The 20,489-nt window shown below is 50.9% G+C and overlaps 1 protein-coding gene across 1 annotated transcript in view; it reads right to left on the reverse strand.

Annotated features, from left to right (window-relative positions):
• Window positions 1-18,576, reverse strand: part of ESYT3 (extended synaptotagmin 3) — a gene marked incomplete at its 5' end in the record, with an annotated part of 52,521 nt that extends 33,945 nt beyond the window's left edge. Inside the window, 2 exons of the mRNA XM_082654375.1 lie at window positions 507-548; window positions 18,250-18,576. Coding sequence (XP_082510501.1) covers window positions 507-548; window positions 18,250-18,576 — 369 coding nt within the window. The remainder of the gene's footprint in view (window positions 1-506; window positions 549-18,249) is intronic.
• Between the last annotated feature and the right edge of the window lie 1,913 nt (window positions 18,577-20,489).

The following is a 20,489-nucleotide window of genomic DNA, read 5'->3' on the forward strand; positions in this document are numbered from 1 at the left end:
TCTGAGACGTTAGGCAACCTGCTCGAGGTTGCACAGCCAGTGCCGCCAGATCCGGGCTGGGAACCAGGCGAAACCCTGGTTCCCTGATCACCAGCCTGCTTCGGTGATCAGGAGCTGCTGTCAACTCCCGAATCACTGCCTTCCTCTCCCCAGGATGCGCTGATCTCGGCCTGGTGGGCCTGCATTTTGCTCTGTGCTTCTCTGTACTTTTAAGTTTTCTGCTGTGGCCATGCATTAATTTCACAATAAAAAATAGTTTCTTTTTAGAAAAGAAAGTCATTGGTGATGAGAAGAACCCGGAGGGTGGGAAGAGCAAGCGACAGGCAGAAGGCCCCCACCCCAGCGACTAAGGGCCATCTCTGCTCCTCCCCGGGCAGGGCTCCCACCAGGACCGCCTTGTCCACGCGCTGCCCGCCCCGTCCAGGCTTCGGGTGACTCAGCCAGGGCTGCAAGGGAAGACGAAGCCTGGAGTGAGGCCGGTGCCCCCAGGCCCACCCTGGCCTTACCTTGTTGGCCCACTCGACCCGCTCCACGTCCGGGAAGTGGATCTAGGGAACAGAAGCCCCGAGGGGAAGTTAGACTTGAGACCTGCCCGCCCTGCGGAAACAGGCGGGTTCCCACTCCCAAGCACAGAGCTGCACTGACCTACCCTGGAAACTGGAAGCTGGCCTGTCCTCAAGGAGTGCAGCAGGCGGCCAGGCGGGGGGACAACCAGCCTGAAGGCGCCCACGTGCAGCCTGACACTGACCTGACCTTGGCCCCCAGCTCCTGGCTCAGGAGGCACAGAGGGGCAGTTCTGCCGCGACCCTCCGCCCTCCCCTCGCCCCTAGCCCACCTTCCCAGTGGAAGCGCAGAACCCCAACCCAGGCCTTCCCCAGGGTGACACCCGAGTTTGCTTCTTGCAGATTCTGTCCCCCTTATTCCCTTTAATGACACAAGTAATCATAACCCCTGTAGAAAAAATTAGCAAATACAGCTAAACGAAAGGGAAAAGCTTTTATGAGAGAACGCCGCCCGGTGATAGCTGTCATTACCAGGTTGATGCGTTTCCTTCCAGTCTTTTCCAGAAACAAGTATGTGCAGTTTCCACAGAAATTGAGGTCACAGTGCTTTTTTGCAGGCTGCTTTTTTCACTTAATATATTGTGATTGTGCTGACTCCAGAGGTAACTGGTGCCAATATAAAAGGCCAAAAGGGGCACCATGTTGTTTCCAGGGGCAACTGGGGAGTGGACGTGCCCCTCCTTGGCTCTCGGCCCCCCCCACCAAGCCCCCTCGTCCCCGGCAGGGAGGCTCCTGGGCCAGATCCTATGGTCACAGCACAGCTCCCTCCAGGGCCTGCTGGGTGAGTCCCGCCACATCCCTTGGGTGGGTGGGGGTGTCCCTGAGGGGAATTGACAATCCTGTTGCCTAACCTGATTCTGAGGGTGCCGAACCCCCTCCCCACAAGTCTCAGTCTCGGAATATGTCTACTGAGTGCACTACCCCCCCCTCACGAGGGCCGCCCCTGCACCACCACCAGGGTTTTCTGGGATGGACAGCGTAAGAGTGTATGGGTGCCCGGCACAGAACACGGATCAGTAAAACGGAAGGGACGGCCATCACTATCACCGTGCCGCAAGTCCCCGGAGGACGAGGCCAACTCCGGATCAGATCCACGGTGGGCCTGGGACCTCCGAAGGTGGAGAAAGGGCCTGCCCTTCCCACCTGGGGGCTCGGAAGGCACACTGTCCAGGGACTGAGTAAACGCGTCCTGCAGTTCACACACCTGGTGCAGTCCTGCCAAGTGCCAGGCCCTGAGCTAGTTCCGGGGATGCCCCGAGGGCCCAAACGCAGACCTAGGCCTAGGCCACTCGCCCAGGAGGAGACGGAGAGAGATTTCATTCTCTCAGGAGCAGTTTTTAACAGCCTTGACAGTTCAGGGGAGCTCAGTGCTTCTGAGACTCCTGGGACATCACGCCATTCGCCCAGCCTCAGTTTCCCCACCTCTGGGCAGTGTGGCCCATACCAACTTGGAGAAGCGTCTAATATTCCCAGGTGCTGCCAGAAAAATACTGCCTGGTTCCCAGAAGGGGAGCCAGCCCAGCCCAGGAACAGAAGGAAATCATCGGAGGAGTAGGGGGCCAGGAGTCAGGGTCAGCCCGGCCAGTTCACCACACATGCACTGCAGCTGCCCTGGGCCAGGTCCCAAGCTGGGTTCCAGCCAAGTGTAGGGTGAGACCCTTCCATTTCTCCCTATTACACTCACTGCCCAGCACTGAAGTAAAAACTCCTGCACGTGGGTCTGAAACAGACCTCTTTCTCCATGGTGATTGCTCCATTCACCACCCTCTTAGACTTCCCTTCTTCCAGGCAGCCTTTCCAGGTCGCTCAAGCTGGGGCTAGGTGTCCCTAGTACGTGTTGCTGCTTCTCCATCACAGCTTTCAACACACCTTATTAGAGCCGCTTGGTCTTCCACCTGCCTCCTTACCAGACCACAAGCTCTGGTGGGCTGACTCAGCCGTGCTTCCTGTTAGCACTTGTCCTTGGTGTATGAATGTCTTAATAACTATTTGTGGAATGAATGAATGTATGAATGAATGAATGCAAGGTCTTGTCCTCAAGGAGTGCTCAGGTTGGTGAAGGAAGCATGCAATTAACAGGCTATTCCAGTACAGGATCAGCACCAAGGCAGGGGGAGGGGCACCGCCACAAAGGGGAGTTTGCTTACAGTGGGGCTGTCACTGGTGCCTCTGCTCCTCTTGTGCCCAAGCCTACGGGCTGGACCCCTCACACCCTTCCTGCTGTCCCAACACTGCACTTCCCATCCCGTCCCCACACACCCTATGTGCGTACCCCTTCCAACGTCCTGCACCCCCGTCCATGTGATTCTCACCCCGGGAAGCTGAGAAGCTCTGATCAGCTGAACCCTGGAAAGGTGATCCAGCTTTTGCCCACACTTGGGATCTAGTCAGACGCAGATTCCTGCACTGCCTCACGCCTACTGAATCAGTAGGCATGGGCCTTCCAATTTATTTTTAACAAGTTCCTGGCGTGATCCTGAGGTTCAGTCAGGGTTGATGTGAGGTACCGATGACCTGCCCAACCCTGCATTAGAGTGACCCACACTCACCCTGACACTGAGGACAGCAATGGAATGCCCAGGGCCCACTCTGAGGACGTTGTCATGGTCTCTCCTGGCCACCCATGCCTGTATTTGAGGCTCCTGTCTAAAAGATTCCCCCAGAGTGAGTCTGAACCCCTGACCAGAGCAGCGATTCAGACAAAGAAAATAAGAGACCATCAAGACAGCTTATTCTGCCTTAGGCACCTGTAGGGCCTCCCTGGGTCCGAATCTCAGCCATGTCATCCCTCCCCAGGGAACCAACACAAGGGCCGGGCCACCTTCTTTGTGACTGCCCCTGAGTAAATCCTGGACCAGGGAAGGAAATGTTGACATTCATGGGGCAGCTGCTTACACCATGCTTCCTCAATTCCATGAAGACAAATGAGTCTGTTCTCCCATTATAATCTGGACCTTTCCCTACTCCAAATTCTCAAAGTTATTCTACTTTTTTTTTTGCGGTACGCGGGACTCTCACGGTTGTGGCCTCTCCCGCTGCGGAGCACAGGCTCCGGACGCGCAGGCTCAGCGGCCATGGCTCACGGGCCCAGCCGCTCCGCGGCATGTGGGATCTTCCCGGACCGGGGCACGAAACCCGTGTCCCCTGCATCGGCAGGCAGACTCTCAACCACTGCGCCACCAGGGAAGCCCGTATTCTATGTTTTTATCTACTGGTTTTGTGTTTTAGTTTTCGCATTTAAAATCTGTCTGGAATTTTTTTTATAGCAGGTGAGATAGGCGTATAATTTCTCTCCACACTCTCACTAAGGCAATTTTTTTTAAACATCTTTATTGGAGTATAATTGCTTTACAATTTTGTGTTAGTTTCTGCTGTATAACAAAGTGAATCAGCTATATATATACATATATCCCCATATCTCCTCCCTGTTGCATCTCCCTCTCACCCTCCCTATCCCACCCCTCTAGGTGGTCACAAAGCACCGAGCTGATCTCCCTGTGCTATGCGGCTGCTTCCCACTAGCTATCTACTTTACATTTGGTAGTGTATATATGTCCATGCCTCTCTCTCACTTCGTCCCAGCTTACCCTTCCCCCTCCCTGTGTCCTCAAGTCCATTCTCTATGTCTGCATCTTTATTCCTGTCCTGCCCCTAGGTTCTTCAGAACCTTTTTTTTTTTTTTTTTTAGATTCCATATATATGTGTTAGCATACAGTATTTGTTTTTCTCTTTCTGACTTACTTCACTTTGTATGACAGACTCCAGGTCCATCTACCTCACTACAAATAACTCAATTTTGTTTCTTTTTATGGCTGAGTAATATTCCACTGTATATATGTGCCACATCTTCTTTATCCATTCATCTGTTGATGGACACTTAGGTTGCTTCCATGTCCTGGCTATTGTAAATAGAGCTGCAATGAACATTGTGGTACATGACTCTTTTTGAATTATGGTTTTCTCAGGGTATATGCCCAGTAGTGGGATTCTGGGTCGTATGGTAGTTTTATTTTCACTAAGGCAATTTTATAATAACATACAAAAAAGGAAGGAAGGGAGGGAGCGAGGGAGGAAAAGAAAGAAGCCCATGTTTCCTCCTAACTAGTGAAGCTACTTCCCTCACACATCAGCTTCCCATGTGTACATTGGTGTGTTTCAGGACTTGGCATTGACCTCCATGGTCTGTTTGCCTGTTTCTGCATCAGTACCACACTGTTTTAATCTCTACGGCTTTACAATATGATCTGGGTAGGGTGATTCCCCTCCTTTTGCTTTTCTTTTTCAAACTGATTTAGATAATAGTAGGTATTTATACTTCCATATGAATTTTAGAATCATCTTGTCAGTCTCCCTGCCAAAATCCTCCTGAGATTTTGATTGTTGTATTCCTGAATATATAGATTAATTTGTGGGAGGACTGATCTCTTTACTACATTTTGCATCCATGAACAGAATATTTCCCTTTATTTATTCACATTTGATTGTATTCACATTTAGGATCATAACTTTTTTTCTACCAAAGTCCTGTACATTTTTTGTTACTTTGTGGGTTTTATAGTTATTAAAAATGGTATTTCATTTTCTGGGCAACTTTTGTTGAAAGTTGTTACTAGTTCTAATTGTTTGTTAATTCTCATAGGTAACGTACAAACATTTATAATCTCCAAATAATAACAATTTTTTTCTTTCCGTTCCCCATCCTTATCCTTACTTGCTTCTCTTGGCCAGTCCTCTGGTACTACGCAGGCACACTGGTGATAGCAAGCAGCTCTGTCTGGTTCCTGACCACAAAAGAAAGTTTCTCCAGGGCTTCCCTGGTGGCACAGTGGTTGAGAGTCTGCCTGCCGATGCAGGGGACACGGGTTCATGCCCCGGTCTGCGAAGATCCCACATGCCGTGGAGCGGCTGGGCCCATGAGCCATGGCCGCTGAGTCTGCGTGTCCGGAGCCTGTGCTCCGCAACGGGAGAGGCCACAACAGTGAGAGGCCCGCGTACCGCACAGAAAAAAAAAAAAAAAAAAAAAAAAAAGAAAGTTTCTCCATTAAGCACAATTTTTGCTATAGATTTTGGAGGACAGCCTCTATCAGAATGAGGAAGATCTTTTCAATTCCTAAATTTCCAAGAGCTCTCATTATAAATGGGTATTGAACTATATTCAATACTTTCTCATATCTATTGAGATAATCATGTTATTTTTTTTCCTTTCATCCATTAATGTGGTCAACTTAACTGATATTTCTTTCTAAAACAGAACCATCACTAGTTCCCGGGATAAACCCTACTTGAACTATTTAGCTGGCCTGATATTTCATTTAGGCTTTATACACTAATGATCCAGAGTGCTACCTACAGCTTTTGCTCTTGTACAATTCCTATCTGGTTTTGGTATAAAGATTTTATGATAAATTGTAAAATGAGTGGGACAGCTATCCTTATCCTTCTATTTTCTGAAACAACTTGTAAATATAGGAATTATCTGATCGATGGAATTTAGCATATCTTACCTCTGAAACCATCTTAGCCTGAGACTTTTGTGGATGGTAAATTACCATGTCTCTCTGTAGAGGTTAATGGTGTATTCAAGGTCTACAGATCTTAGTCTGGTAATCTTGGCATTTATATTTTTCTAGAAATGTGTCTAGTTCATCCAGGTTTTCATGTGTCTTGATATATAGTCATTTACAATATTTTATTCTTTTAATCTGTTATATCTGTAGTTATTTCTGCCTTTTTTCATTCTATATTTTATTTTCTACTTTTTTCATGATCAAGCTTGACAAAGTTTTGTCTATTATATTAATCTTTTGAGAGAATGAACTTCAGTTGTTAATAATTTTCTTTCCCCTTTACCTTTATTTAAAAAATTTTTTGTTCATTTTCATCCCTATATTTATCATTTCCTTCCTTCCTTCTTATTTCTTTGATTGAAATCTGTTGTTCTTTTATGTTCTTAGGGTCAACTCTATGAGTTTTAGAGTTGAATCATTTATTTTCAGTTTTTCTTGTTTCATGATAAATTCAAAGTTATAAATTCCCTTACAATTTTTAACAGTTTTTTCATCATTATTCATCATTATTCAGCTCTCAGTTTTTGTAATTTCCATCATGACTTCCTCTTAAACAATGATTTTTTAAAATAGTAATATTTTAAAATATCTAGATGCACGAGATATCTATACCTATTTTTGTTTCCTAATTTAACTTCTTTATGATCTGAACAGTCTGTAGGGTGGCAATTCACTGGAATATAGTGATAATTCCTTGGTGGCCTGGCACATGATTAATTTCTATGGTTGTTCCATGTATGATCAAGTTATTAATCATTTCCTTTTAATAGTCTTTCTCTTTGCTTACTTTTTGTCTACTTGATTTTCCATGTTCAAAGAGGAATATATGAAAATTTTCAAGCCAAAATGCTGATTTATCTACTTCTCTATGCAGTTCTGTCAGCTGTTGGTTTATATTTCAGGTTTATATTATGCAGTACATATATGGCCATGATGATTATATCTTAATTATGGCTCCCTTTATGAGCATATAACATCTTTCTTTGTCTTAAAGATATATCCGAGTTACAGTCTATCTTGTCTAAGATGAAAATTGCTACTACAGCTTTCTTTTGCTTCAAAGTTACCCAGTTGTATTTTTTTCATCCTATTTTCAGCCTTTTTGAGTTCATGTTATCTCATGTTATTTAATACTCATCTTAATCCTTTATTAGACCCATTTTCCAGATAAGGAAACTGAGGCTGAGAGGTTACTTAGAATCACCAGCTGTGGAGTGCTACAGCTGTGACCCAGATCTACGTCTGTCTGTGCTTTTCCACTCCACCACTCACTCCTCTTAAGAAAACATTACATACCACTGTTTTCCTCTCTTACAGAAAGTCTAATTGGACAGAGGACTGCCCTCATGGGACCTGAGGCTTCACCGGTAGGCCATGCTTTCTAGCTAAGGGTTCCACAGACACTTGCATTTGATCCTCCTCATGCTGTATAAAGTGAACAGCAAAGATGCAATTATCCCTGTTTTACATATGAGGAGAGGCTCAGAGACTAGTACTTGCCAAGATCAGTCAGGTGACCAGAACTCAGATTTTCTCACCTGAGCCCAGCCTTCAAATCTTTCTCTCATCTGTTTCCCCTCCCCTTAAGCCATCTGAAATATCAACATTTGAAGTCCATTTCTCAGTGGTTTTCTAACCTATCCCTTTTGCATTTAAAATTCCATCGCTTTAAACCTCAGTTTTCTCAACCACAAGATGGGTACAATACTACCAACTTCACAAAGTTCCTGAGAAAACTAAATAAAACAATTCATGTAAGGAGCTCAGTACCCTTCCTGACTCAGAGTAAATGCTCCAGAAATGGTGATTCTTGATGGAAGTTGTACAGACCTCAGAGGTACGAACACTGACACTTCTGACCTCAGGTACATGCCAAGAACAAGATCACATGGGCTGTGTGTCCAGTTCTGTCTGACCCAAAGCCCGGCAGATTCCCTGGGTCTCCTAGTGCCTGCTGCTCTGCACTTTGGGAGACCACTGAGAAGGCGGAACAGAAGATGAGAAGAGGAGAACACAGCGCAAGTGGTTGAGGTGGAGGGGGAAGGACCACGTAGATTCTTGTTTCTCTGGCCTCCGCTGATTGGCTGAGAGATCTGTGCCCCCAGATAATGAGTCACAGATAGCCTGGGCCCAATGCCTGCGAGGCTCCACGGGAAACTCTGCCCAATGCAGGAGCTCCACAGTGAGGTGGGGCAAAGCAGCCCGGTCAGAGCCTCCGTGTGTGACTTTCCCTTGCCAGGTAAACAAAGGGAAGGCAGAAAAAGAAGCCACATGGCTCACTGTCAGACTGAGTCCTAAACTCACTTTTGTACCAATTCCCATGAGGCTGGGGGTAGCCGGGAGTCCTTGGGACCAGCTAGGAAGAGAGACACTCAAACCACCAGGCAACGCAAAGGGCTAGACTCTGAGTTTGAGCGATTCTCAAACTTTTCTGTATAAAAACACCACCTGGAGAGCTGGTGAAAATGTGGATTCTTGGGCTTCCCTGGTGGCGCAGTGGTTGAGAGTCCGCCTGCCTGTGCGGGGGACGCGGGTTCGTGCCCCGGTCCGGGAAGATCCCACATGCTGCGGAATGGCTGGGCCCGTGAGCCATGGCCGCTGAGCCTGCGCGTCCGGAGCCTGTGCTCCGCAACGGGAGAGGCCACAACAGTGAGAGGCCCGCGTATCGCCAAAAAAAAAAAAAAAAATGTGGATTCTTGGTCGGGGCCTGGAAACTTGCATCTTTAACAAGTTCGCCAGCTTGTCCTGATCCTGGCGGTGGAGGATGTGGAAGCATGAGCACACAGGGCCCCCCAGGCTAGAGGACCTGTTCCAGCCCTGGAACTAGGTGGCTTTTCTGCTCCCTGGGGTTCCTGACCAAGGCTAGAGAGTCACAGCCTGTGTTTCCAGCTGCCACTCCTAGGCGAACATCAAATTCCTACCAGCAGCCTATGGCCCTCAATTCTTTTACAAGTCTTTTGGACCACAAAGAGCAAAGGGAGGCAAAAGCTAACAGGTGAAAAACACAATATCACGATTCTGCCTAGCCTGAGGCACTGCCCTTGCCCCTAGAAGGTGTCCTCACTCCCTTCCTGCAGCCTCAGGTTTCTCCTGACTGAGAGGAGTGAAGCTTCTCATTCCTGTGCTGCCCATAGGATCTACAATCAAGGAGATAATGGACAAAAATCTACTTCTAAATGGAGACAGAGCTCTGGAAGTTTCGTCTCCATAGAAACATGAACACTCTTCTGACTGACGTAGTACAGGTATGAGCATTTCCCCAAAGCAGGCCTGGAAAATTCGAAAGTTGTCGGGGCCGTGGTCAAATCACCAGGATCTCAGATGCTTGCTATTCCGCCTGCAGGAGCCCTCGGGGAAGTTTCAGCAAGAAGGGGCCTCAGCCTGCATGGAAGGCCTCCCTAAACTCACACAGTCATGCTTCTTTAGTGCACTTGGGCCAAAGCCTTCCAGGCGAAGTGGGCTAATAATTTAATGATGGCGTTTTTAGACGTTGTCAAGAGAGTGGTGGCAATGACAGCTTCGAGAGGAGAGAAAGATTGGAAATCAAACTGAGTCTAAGAATTCCAGACTAGCAGAGGCCACCAACATGGCCCACATCGGTGCTTCCCTTTGGGTGGTCACGTGCTTTATCTCTTAAACTCTTTAGGAAAAATGATTCCATAGCAGTTGAGGAAATGGAGCCAGAGTGATGGCTGCATCCCGTTGGGGGGTGGGGTCCATGGATGGGCTGGGGTTTGAGAAGCCTGGACAGGAGCTTCTGGCCACCAGACCCTCTCAGGAGGCAGGGGGATTGGAGAGCTTCACTTACAGAGCTTGCCTGTCACTAGGTGACCCCTGCTTGCTCCCTCACACAGGGACGGTGGCTCCTCCCGTGGAAGCAGGTGTGTATGGACACAGAGAGACACACAGACATACAGAGGTGGGTGGACACACACATGCAGACATACACACCAAGATATACACAGACACACAAAGACACATGTACACACACAGACGCACACACACGCAGAACTAGAGACCCATCCACAGAATCACATGTACACGTGTACAAAGACCCAGGTACACACCCTTTTTGCTAGGAAAAAAAAAAAAGAAAGAAAGCCTCACGCCTCTGTTCCAAAGGGCTTTTTTTTTTTTGCGGTACGCGGGCCTCTCACTGTTGTGGCCTCTCCCGTTGCGGAGCACAGGCTCCGGACGCGCAGGCCCAGCAGCCATGGCTCACGGGCCCAGCCGCTCCGTGGCATGTGGGATCCTCCCGGACCGGGGCACGAACCCATGTCCCCTGCATCGGCAGGCAGACTCTCAACCACTGCGCCACCAGGGAAGCCCTGTAATCATGTTTTTGATGAAGTCTCTGTGTCCTGGGGCATCCGTCATGGTCACATAGTACTTGCTGGTCTCGAATTTCCACAGGGAGATTTCAATGGTGATACCACGCTCGCGTTCAGCTTTCAGTTCATCCAAGACCCAGGCATACTTGAAGGAGCCCTCTCCCATCTTGGCAGCCTCCTTCTCGAACTTTTCAGTGGTTCTCTTGTCGATGCCACCACATTTGTAGTGGTGGACTTCTCTGAACCTACGTGTCCAATGACAACGATGTGGATGTGGTCTTCTCCTTTCCCATTTTTGCTTAGGTTTAGCGGTGGCTTTCACGACACCTGTGTCCTGGCGGCAAACCCGTTGCAAAAAAGCCCAAAGGGCATTCTTATACACGCACTCCTGCCGACTCAACTGATGTTGCCGACCCCCTCCCCACCCGCAAAGAAGAGAGAAGACCCTTTTCCGGTGTCCTGCAGGGATGGGACACAAGGAGGCCGCGCTGGGCTGTCGTCCTCCTGAGACAGGCCCTGCTCTGTGGCTGCCTCTGCAGTGGTTTCTCCTCTACCAGAAAACGGCCCCTCATTTCATTCGCTTTTCTCCTGATGAAGCACTGACTTTCATCCCTTTTTTTCCTCTGTTCTTGCAAGGTAAACATTTAACCATGAAAACTGCTTTTAAATCTGCCCAACTCTTCTGCTTAACATCACCCTGCTAAAAGTGCCTTAAGGGAAACAACTGCTTTGCCAGCTTGGAATTCTGTCTAGCACTGTTCTAGAATCCATAGATTCCTTAACAGCACACCCAGCCTGAGAACTGGCCTAAGTCGGCTGGACCCAGCAGGACGACAGAGCAGATAAAACTCCAAAGAGAGTCATCGGTGAGGAGAATGCGGGTGCCAGGAGCCTGTCACCCTTGCTGAGGAATAAGGGCTCGGAGCAGAGACGGACTGCCCTGAGCTAGCTGCAGAGTCGTTTTGAGGAGACCTGAGTGGAATCCTAAGTCGTCAGAGAGTTCAGTGATCCAGTTAGGTCTGGTACAGCCTGGAGGGTAAAAAATTTATCCTCTGGGCTTCCCTGGTGGTGCAGTGGTTGAGAGTCCACCTGCCGATGCAGGGGACACGGGTTCGTGCCCCAGTCCGGGAAGATCCCACATGCCACGGAGCGGCTGGGCCCATGAGCCATGGCCACTGAGCCTGCGCGTCCGGAGCGTGTGCTCCGCAATGGGAGAGGCCACAACAGTGAGAGGCCCGCATACTGCAAAAAAAAAAAAAAAAAAAAAAAAAAAAAAATTTATCCTCTTACTTATAAAACTAGTAAAAGGCCAAACATCATCATCTGCTTCATCCTCCTCCTCTGTGCTGATAAGGCCAAGGTGAGGTGGGAATGAGGATCTTTAAAGTCCTTAAGTTTTGACAGGTCGGTTTAATGTGTAATCTGTGTAAAGAACTGGAGAGACAGGGACTGAGATTTACATTGCAGACGTTCACTGTGGCATTCATGCCACAGATTTTTTTTTTTAATAAATTTATTTTATTTGTATTTATTATTTTTGGCTGCGTTGGGTCTTCGTTGCTGCGCGCGAGCTTCCTCTAGTTGCGGCGAGCGGGGGCTACTCTTCGTTGCGCTGCACAGGCTTCTCATTGCAGTGGCTTCCCTTGTTGCAGAGCACAGGCTCCAGGCACACGGGCTTCAGTAGATGTGGCACGTGGGCTCAGTAGTTGTGGCTCGTGGGCTCCAGAGCACAGGCTCAGTAGTTGTGGCGCACGGGCTTAGTTGCTCTGCGGCATGTGGGATCTTCCCGGACCAGGGCTCGAACCCGTGTCCCTCTCATTGGCAGGCAGATGCTTAACTACTGCGCCACCAGGAAAGCCCCACAGATTTTTATTGAATGCCTATATGAACTGGGCACTGAGCGAGGAGCTGAGTGTACAGACAGGAACAAGAAACACACCTGTAAAGAACATTCGATCTGGAGGAAAAGTTGGACATAAAAATAGGTAAGTGCAAATCAACACGGGAAGTGGAGTGGGTGTGAGAGAAGGGTTCCAGTACGGGTGCCTGAGCTTGGACTTGAAGGAGGAGTCAAGGGAGTCAGACTGACAGATCAAGGGAGAAATTCCAGACAGATAGAGGAAACACCACCCACCTCGGCCTGCCACAGAAACAGGACAAACTGGGACATAACCAAAATAGTGATGTTACGGAAATGGTCAGGTAACTTCTGATCTATTCGTATTAAGGATATCATAATCCTTAAGAATGTTTTTGAAGAATGTTTGTAAGACAATGTTAAGGACATAACAACAAAAAATTTTTCAAAGGTACAAGTTTTCAAAAGACTTTTCATAGACCTTTTATACAAAGGAAGTGCACCCAAACATAGGGTGTATCCCCGGGTGGCAGGAACGTAAATGCTTACTCTAATATTTACTTGTGGACCATTTCCAAATTTTCTAACATGGGGATATTTACACTTTTATAACCGGAAAAATGAGATTTTTAACCAGTTACTTTAGAAAGTAAACACAGTATGGGCAAGAGAATGGAGTGGGTGAATCTGGGGTCTTGAAACACCCCATGTCCTGGAGGAGTTCCTTGGTTTTTCACTGTGAGCATTTCAAGGACCAGTGACCCCGGGCACACTGGGATGGGACTTCTCAGTCCCACCTGGCATCCTACAGAAAGAGGGTACACCGGAGCTGAGCCCTGACTCCCAGTGTGGCCCAAGGGACGCAAGTCTCATCCCCTTGACTTGAAGTGACAGGGTGTGTAAAGAGAACGGGGCTTTGTCCCTTTAATAGTTCCCACTGGGGCAGAAAACATCTTAACTGTCTCTTCTCTATTTGCCATAGAGGAAGGGGAGTGGGGAAGCACTTTCCTCCAGCTCGTGGGGACACTTCTGGGCTATGAGCTCTAGGTTTCCTGAGATTTAAAAATCCTTGGGACTCCGCCAGGAGAAGTAACTCTGAATGGCGGGGTGGGGGGAGCAGGCAGAAGGGCAGGCAAGGCCCCAGTCCCCTGCTCCTCTGTGTGGCTGGGTGGCGGCCTTTGCGGGTCATCGGGGCGCAGCTCACACCTCCCAGTGGCTCCCCCAAAGTCACTGGGGACATTCCCACAGAGGGGCCGGCTCTGCCTGCTGTCTCGGGCTCAATGAGCAACCCATAAACACGGGGCAGGGAAGGGCAGATCGTACACAGATCCGGGAGGCAGCCTTGGAACTCCAGCCAGGGCCCAGGCCTCAGGGGCGGGGAGGCATCAAGCAGCAAAAGTTACCCCAGGAAGGGTCTTGAAGAGCCCAGAGCATGAAGGACTGACTCTGAAGACCAGACGGGAAGTTTCTGGAGCACTAGAGCTGGAATTCCATGAACGGAACCCCAGGAAGGGTTGAGGGCCAGGCAGGAGTCTCCGACGGGTGCTGCCCCCGGCAGCCGTCCATCCCTGGAGCCATGTTTGCTGCTGGGCCATTTGGTAATGAGTTTCGTATTAGAAAAAGGGAGAGTTAGGAGGCCTGGGAAATTGAGGAGGATACAGTGACAGCCCCCCTGAGCATGTACTCGTGCCAGGCTTCGAACAAGCAGCTTTTCAGACTCAACTCATCGCAAATGCATGTAGAAACTGAGCCTTCGAGGCCGACAGCTAGGTGAGTGGTGGAGATGGGGTGTCACCAGCTCTGTGGGATCAAGGGTTCCAGTTTGGTCACTGTGCTGTCCACGGCCCCCAGCCCTGGCAAGGTGGGCTGATCGAAGAGGCTCCTTATTTCTTTCTTTTTTTTTTTTTTTGCGGTACGCGGGCCTCTCACTCTTGTGGCCTCTCCCATTGCGGAGCACAGACTCCGGACGCGCAGGCTCAGCGGACATGGCTCACGGGCCCAGCCGCTCCGCGGCATGTGGGATCTTCCCGGACCGGGGCACGAACCCGCGTCCCCTGCATCGGCAGGCGGACTCTCAACCACTGCGCTACCAGGGAAGCCCGAGGCTCCTTATTTCTTGAAAAATATGTCTAAAAACTGAGTGAGAGGAACATTCGCATGTAAACAGCAGGCAGCAGCCGCTCCCCTGTTCAGAAGACGAACTGCCTTCTCTCCATGTGGCCGGGCCACGTCCACAAGTCAAGGGGCTCCCCAGCATCTTCACGCGTCACCCCTTCTAAAGCAGAAGAATCCTTTCCTTGAGCTGTATGTTCCATGGAAGGGAACCAGAGGAGGAGCAGGTCTCTCAAGTTGGACCAGAAACAACCCCCTTTAACAGGTTTTTACAGGTGGGGACAATGAGACCCAGTGAGGGAAAGCAACTTCTCTGACCACCCGGAGGCAGCAGCTTGGAGCGAAGTGTTGAGAAGGAGCCTAATGGGGCTGGAAAGAACAGCTCCATTGAGAACGGACCGCTGTGGCCTGGCAGGGGAGAGCGATGGCCTCTGGGCTCTGGCTCAGCCTGGCCTTGGCCTCCGTCCCCTCACAGGGACTTGGTGCAAATTAGAGCAAGGTGCACACACAGCCGGGCAAGCAGCAGGGGGGCTGGGATCCACCCTCACGCGCTGGGTGCTGGGTGATGACTTGCATGGCTGCGAGGCCCTCAAGACCTTTTCTTCAACCCCCTGACTACTGGTTAATTAGTAAAAATACTTCTCAAAGGAGGTCAGAAGCCATCAATCCCCATTCATGCAAGAACACCAGTTCTTAAAACAGGAAGAAGGTGTGCTGAAAGGTCCACGTGTAAGATAGAGACACCGTGCTCTGAAATTGTGGACAAGGGTCACTCTGTCCCTACCACACGGGAGCCACGTCCCTCCGTCTTCATAAACAGTGTGTGTCCTCAGGAGGCAGGGAGAGGCCAGAAGAAGGATATTCAACCAAGTAGGTTCCAGATTTTCCACATCATCCTTGGGCTTGGAAACCTTCCTGAGGCGGGTCCAAAAGCCCACATTTACGTCTATGTGCGTGCTCTTCCAGGTGTTCACACAGACCTGCGTCACATTCTGGATTCCCAGTCCCAGTAATGGGCACCCAGCTCCCCAAATCAGAAAGCAGAAGGCCCTGATCCCTCCCTCACTGCACTCTAGAGGCCGCCAAGCACCTGGAGTCCGCCTCCGCACAGCTCTCACCCTCAGCTCTTAGTCTCCACTATGGCCATCTCGGCTCAAATCACTTTCTCAACTGGTCTCTTTCCTCCAGCTTCACTCCTCCCTGCGTGCTGCTTGTTCCAGGGCCTTTCCTAAACCTTGCCCAGACTCCTTTCAGCCTTCAGAATCAGCCCCAACCTCCATCAGACCTGCCTCAGTTTGGCCCCTGTCCCTCAGCCTACACCGCACACGCCAGCCAGGCCGAACCACACAGTAGCCCTCAGATACCAGCTGCACGGCGCCTCCATGCTGTGCTCGCAAGCCCCCTTCTGCTTGGACTGCCCTTTGTGGTACCACTGCCTCAATCTGAAAGGTTATCCAGGCCCTGGCCCAGCAAACTGGCCAGCCAAGCCTGCCAGAAGGGTCTGGAGAACATAGGCGGAGGCCAGGCCCTTCCCAGGACCCTGCCAAGGAGGCAGGAGGCTGTGGTCTGGGGACAATCTGATGTGGAAACCAGGTAGGGTGCCCTTCCCTCCAGGCCTTTGACCCTGGACTGGACCCTGTTCAGACTCCTGTTTCCAGCTTCCCTGAGACCTCTATGGAGCTACCTGTTACGCATCTGCCTCCTGCCCCAGACTGCCTTCTTGGGAGGTGAGACACCGTCGCCTTCCTCTGTGTGTCCCTGCACCCAGCTGGGTCAGGCCTGGGGTGTGGTTTATGGGGTGAGAACCAGGAGATACTGTCTTGTGCTCTGTCTCATCCATCAGGCTGAGCTCCCTGATGGCTATGTCCACGTAGTTCCGGGGACCCCTCCCCCAAGAGGGGCCAGAACGGTTTCTATGGCATTTGTGGGTGGGGGGTGTTGGGGGATTGGGGGTGTCAAGGCCTCTACAGATTCTGATTCTTACCCCAATTTCAGAAACGTTGCCTTTGCATACAGCTAAGTGTCTGGAGGCCTCCCTAATACCAGGAGGGGCAGAAAGAAAGGGATGTCACTTGGTGAGGTATCACGGGCCCACCCTCGTGGGCTGAGGCTGCCATGGGGGTCATGACAGAGGTCTGACAGGCAGCCTGGGCTCCCTCAACAGTGAACAAGGAGTGTGAACAGGTCCAAGCCTGCTCTCTGTGTCCACATTTTCCACGATCACAAGCCATCAATCCCCTTTCATGCAAGAAAACCAAGGTCTGGGCGAGACAGGCCCCAAACACTGTCTCCATGGCTGCTACCCAATATATATGTAAACCTATTTACAAAGCTTTACTGTCAATCCATATATTAGTATTATGGGCTAAATTCTGTTTCCCAAAATTTATATGTTGAAGTCCTAACCCCCAGTCCCTTAGAATGTGACTGTATTTAGAAATAGGGTCTTTATAGAGGTGATTAAGTTAAAATGAGGCCATTAGGGTGGGCCCTAATCTAACCTGACTGATGACCTTATAAGAAGAGGAAATTCAGACACAGGTAAGTATAGAGGGAAGACCATGTGAAGACACAGGGGAAGATAGCCAACTACAAGCCAACGAGAGGCCTCAGAAGAAACCAACCCTGCTGACGCCTTGATCTTGATACACTTCTGTTGTTTAAGCCACCCACTCCGTAGTACTTTATGGCAACCCTGGAAAACTAATGCAATAAGGCTTAATTTCTCTTTTAACATAAAATAAGTATACACAGGCCTTTCTAATATCTTCTCAACCCACTTCAGATGTTACTGTCATGGGCAAGTGTGAGGAACCTATAGCCTGGCTGGATTTTAGACTACAGGCCTCAAGCCAGGGGAAATGAGGGGTCTGGTGGCCTCTGGACACCTCTCCCTGTGTGCCTGAATGTTTCTGGAAGAAATCAGAGACAACCAACACCAGTTCATCATTCAGAGAAGGGGGTTTGCTGCAGACCAAGTCTTAGACTGAATGCCCCTCTTGCAGTTGGTGGCCCAAACTCACCTGATCATAAGACTCACTGAGGTTCCTCAGTCCCACCTGGGGGTTGTGAGGTGAGGCCTAAAACTTGTTTTTATTAAGTGGGCCAAGTGATTCTCAGGACCCAGAAGCCTTTGAGAAGCCATAGTCCAGGCCATTCCACACCAGGAGATGGTTTTGTAGCTGTAGAGTGTGAGTGTGTGTGTGGGTGTGTCTCGGTGCGTCTGAGCATCTCTACCAGGCGAGGGATCGAGAGAAGCCCGCGAGCCAGCGCGGCGGCCGCCGGCCTCTCCCCTCCCCCCTGGCAACCCCATCCCGGCACTCCCATCTCGAGCTCCTCCCTCTGACCGGGCCTCTGCCAAAGGCAACCAGTCTGCCAGCTTCTGTCACAGCTGTATTTGTCAGCGCTGTGCCCTGCGTTTCTTCTTTCACTCAACAGGCGGGTGGAAGAAGTGTCTACTGCTTCCCTCACGAGTTAACTTTGCAGAGTCCCAGACGCCCTTGTTTTTCTCCTGGGTGTGGCCCGTCCGTAATTTTTCTCCCAGGTTCTGGGCCCTCAGGTGAAACCCAGGTTCCCGCTGCCAGCACAGCCGGACCAGAAGTGGCAATGAGGCCGAGGGGCGCCGCGGCGAGGGACACGGCCACCGCCCCCAGGGTTTCTGCGCCGCGATCCGTGGGGGACCAGGTGTGCGGGTCTCCAGGCTCCCTCCCTCTCTCGGGTCTGCGCGCCCCAGCTCCCCGGAAGACCGCAGGTTCCTTTCCGAACCTTCAAGGGCATCCGCCCCACCTCCGACCCCCGCCCGGCTCGGCCCGGCTCACCCAGGCGGGTAGGTGCTGGCCCCGCAGCTCGCGACTGATGAACTGGCGTTCGTTGTTTAGGAATTCGAAGGCGGCCGCCAGGCGCCCGAGCTTCCCGAGGCGGTTCCTGCGCCACCACATCCACCCTAGGGTGCCGAGCAGCAGCCAGGTGAAGCTGATCCCCAGGTAGCCGGCGAGATAGACGGGCACCAGGTAGAACAGCAGGCGCGCCGCGAAGGTGCAGAGCTCGGGCAGCAGCTGGCTGGACAGGCGCGGCTCGGGGCCCGGCGCGCGCTCGGTCCCCCGGGCACCAGGGGCGCCGGGGGCGCAGGGCTCCTCCGCTGGCATCTCTTCGTCTCCGTCTGCCCTTTCCGAGAGCTTCACCTGAGGTCAGGTCCGCGAGCCGCGACGCCCGGTCACATCTGTCCTCCAAGGGGGAGGCTGGCTGACTCCCTGGCTGACTCGCCCGCGCAGTTTCCGCGCCCCAAACTCCGAGTTTTAAACTGGGAATGCGCTGAGCCGCCGCCGCGCTCCCTTCCTCGCCCAGCCCGCAGCTCCGGATGTCTCCGCCCCCGGGGGCGGGCCCAGGAGGAAGGGGGCGGGGTCAGGCTGCTCAGCGGGCGCCAAGGAGGTGTAAAAAAGCAACCTTGTGTTGAGGCAGCCTTCAGACGCAATGTCCCGCGCAGGCATCCGAAGAGGTTGCAGTTGCCACACCCAGGTCGTACCCCAGGCAGTTGATGACTCACCGAGGCATGTGGACAAATGGGTTGTCATGGATAAACATCACCTAAAACCTGTTTCCTACACCCAGTCTGCAATGTGCAGGCGAGTGTAGTAGGCTGGGCATTCCCAGCCCCAGGGTGGGCCCCGCCCTGTGTCTGAGCTCGCTGGGTGGACCTTAGAGCCCTGTATCGCTGCCCCCTCCTCTTGCACCTATAAAGCTTAGACCTAGCGCCCCGCCCCACCTGGTCGAGCTCAGGGTCCTTCCTCTGCCCCACAGCACTCTCTACCCTGCACTCTCACCCTCTGTGCTGGGTGTCAGTTTGGAACATCATTCTCTGCATCAATCAGATCGGGAGTTTCCCGGGCCGGGCCAGTCCTCCTCATTTGGGGGCGCCCGGCACCGCAAGCGATGGTGACTAACAAGAGAAATAATGAGCAAGCCCTGGGGTGCTTGGCGGCCAGTTGTGAAGCCCAAGGTTTCTACCTAATCCTTTCTGAATGATCAGAGCAGGTGAAGGTCTTGTGGGTGACATGCATTTTAGGCGGCTCACCTGAGTGAGCACATCAATTACTGGAATGTGATTTTGGAGTTGACAAATGATTTGGAATTATTCTACACTCTTTCAGTAGTTTTACTGAAGGACCAGACCCAACCGACAGCAAGCACAATGTAACTGAATTCTCTTTTCCTCTGTCCTTCAGGCATCTCTCTGTCTGTCTTTCTGGCTTTTTCCTTCCTCTTTCCTGGATAAAATTACTGGCTGTGATGAGTTTTTTCAGCAACACGTGTGTTCCTAGTGGTCATAATAGCTGGACCCTCCTCTGTTCTTGGTCTTCCAGGACTGGCCAAAGCAGAAGCTGAAACCTCCCAGCTTAACATTCTGTTACACTACATTTCCCAGGGTAACCTAGGAAGTCAATGTAGGAAATGCATCTCACTTGCGTTCCTTTTTGGAGAGTTCCTTTTTGAATGTACCTAATCCTATTAAAGGCTCTGAGAAGTCCTGCAGATAAAAAGCTATTATATTTGATTTAACCCACTGTTTCCCAAATTATTTGACCACAGAACTCCATTCTCAAAACACTCCTCTAGTGGTTGACCCAGGTCAACTTGAGCTAAAGGAATGAGAAAGTATGATAGAGATTCTAGGGAAGGCCCCTGGAACCTGAGGCAGGAATGCAGCTGACTCCCATGATGGATGGACCCGGAAGTTAACTGGCTGGACTCGGCTCAGCAACCCTGCTGCTCTCCTCGCTGACCTGCCTCCTTTGCCTTTGGCTGAAGTAGAGAACACAGCATCTTCCTCACAGCTTCCAGGGTCACAGAGCTTCACAGAGAGACTGCTTGACCCTTATCCTTCCCAATTCCAAATGCCTTGGAGAGAGGACCCAACTGTATCTATTATCCCCTTCCCTCTTAACACACACCAGGTCTACACCACAGCCCCCTCCTAGGTTAGTGTGTTTGGGGAGGATTACCAGAGAAGGAAGGTTGTTGATTTGGGAGCTGATGTCCAGAATGAGACCTGGAACACCTG

Source organism: Grampus griseus (genome assembly GCF_964374135.1).
Source record: "Grampus griseus genome assembly, chromosome: 5".
NCBI lineage: Eukaryota > Metazoa > Chordata > Mammalia > Artiodactyla > Delphinidae > Grampus > Grampus griseus.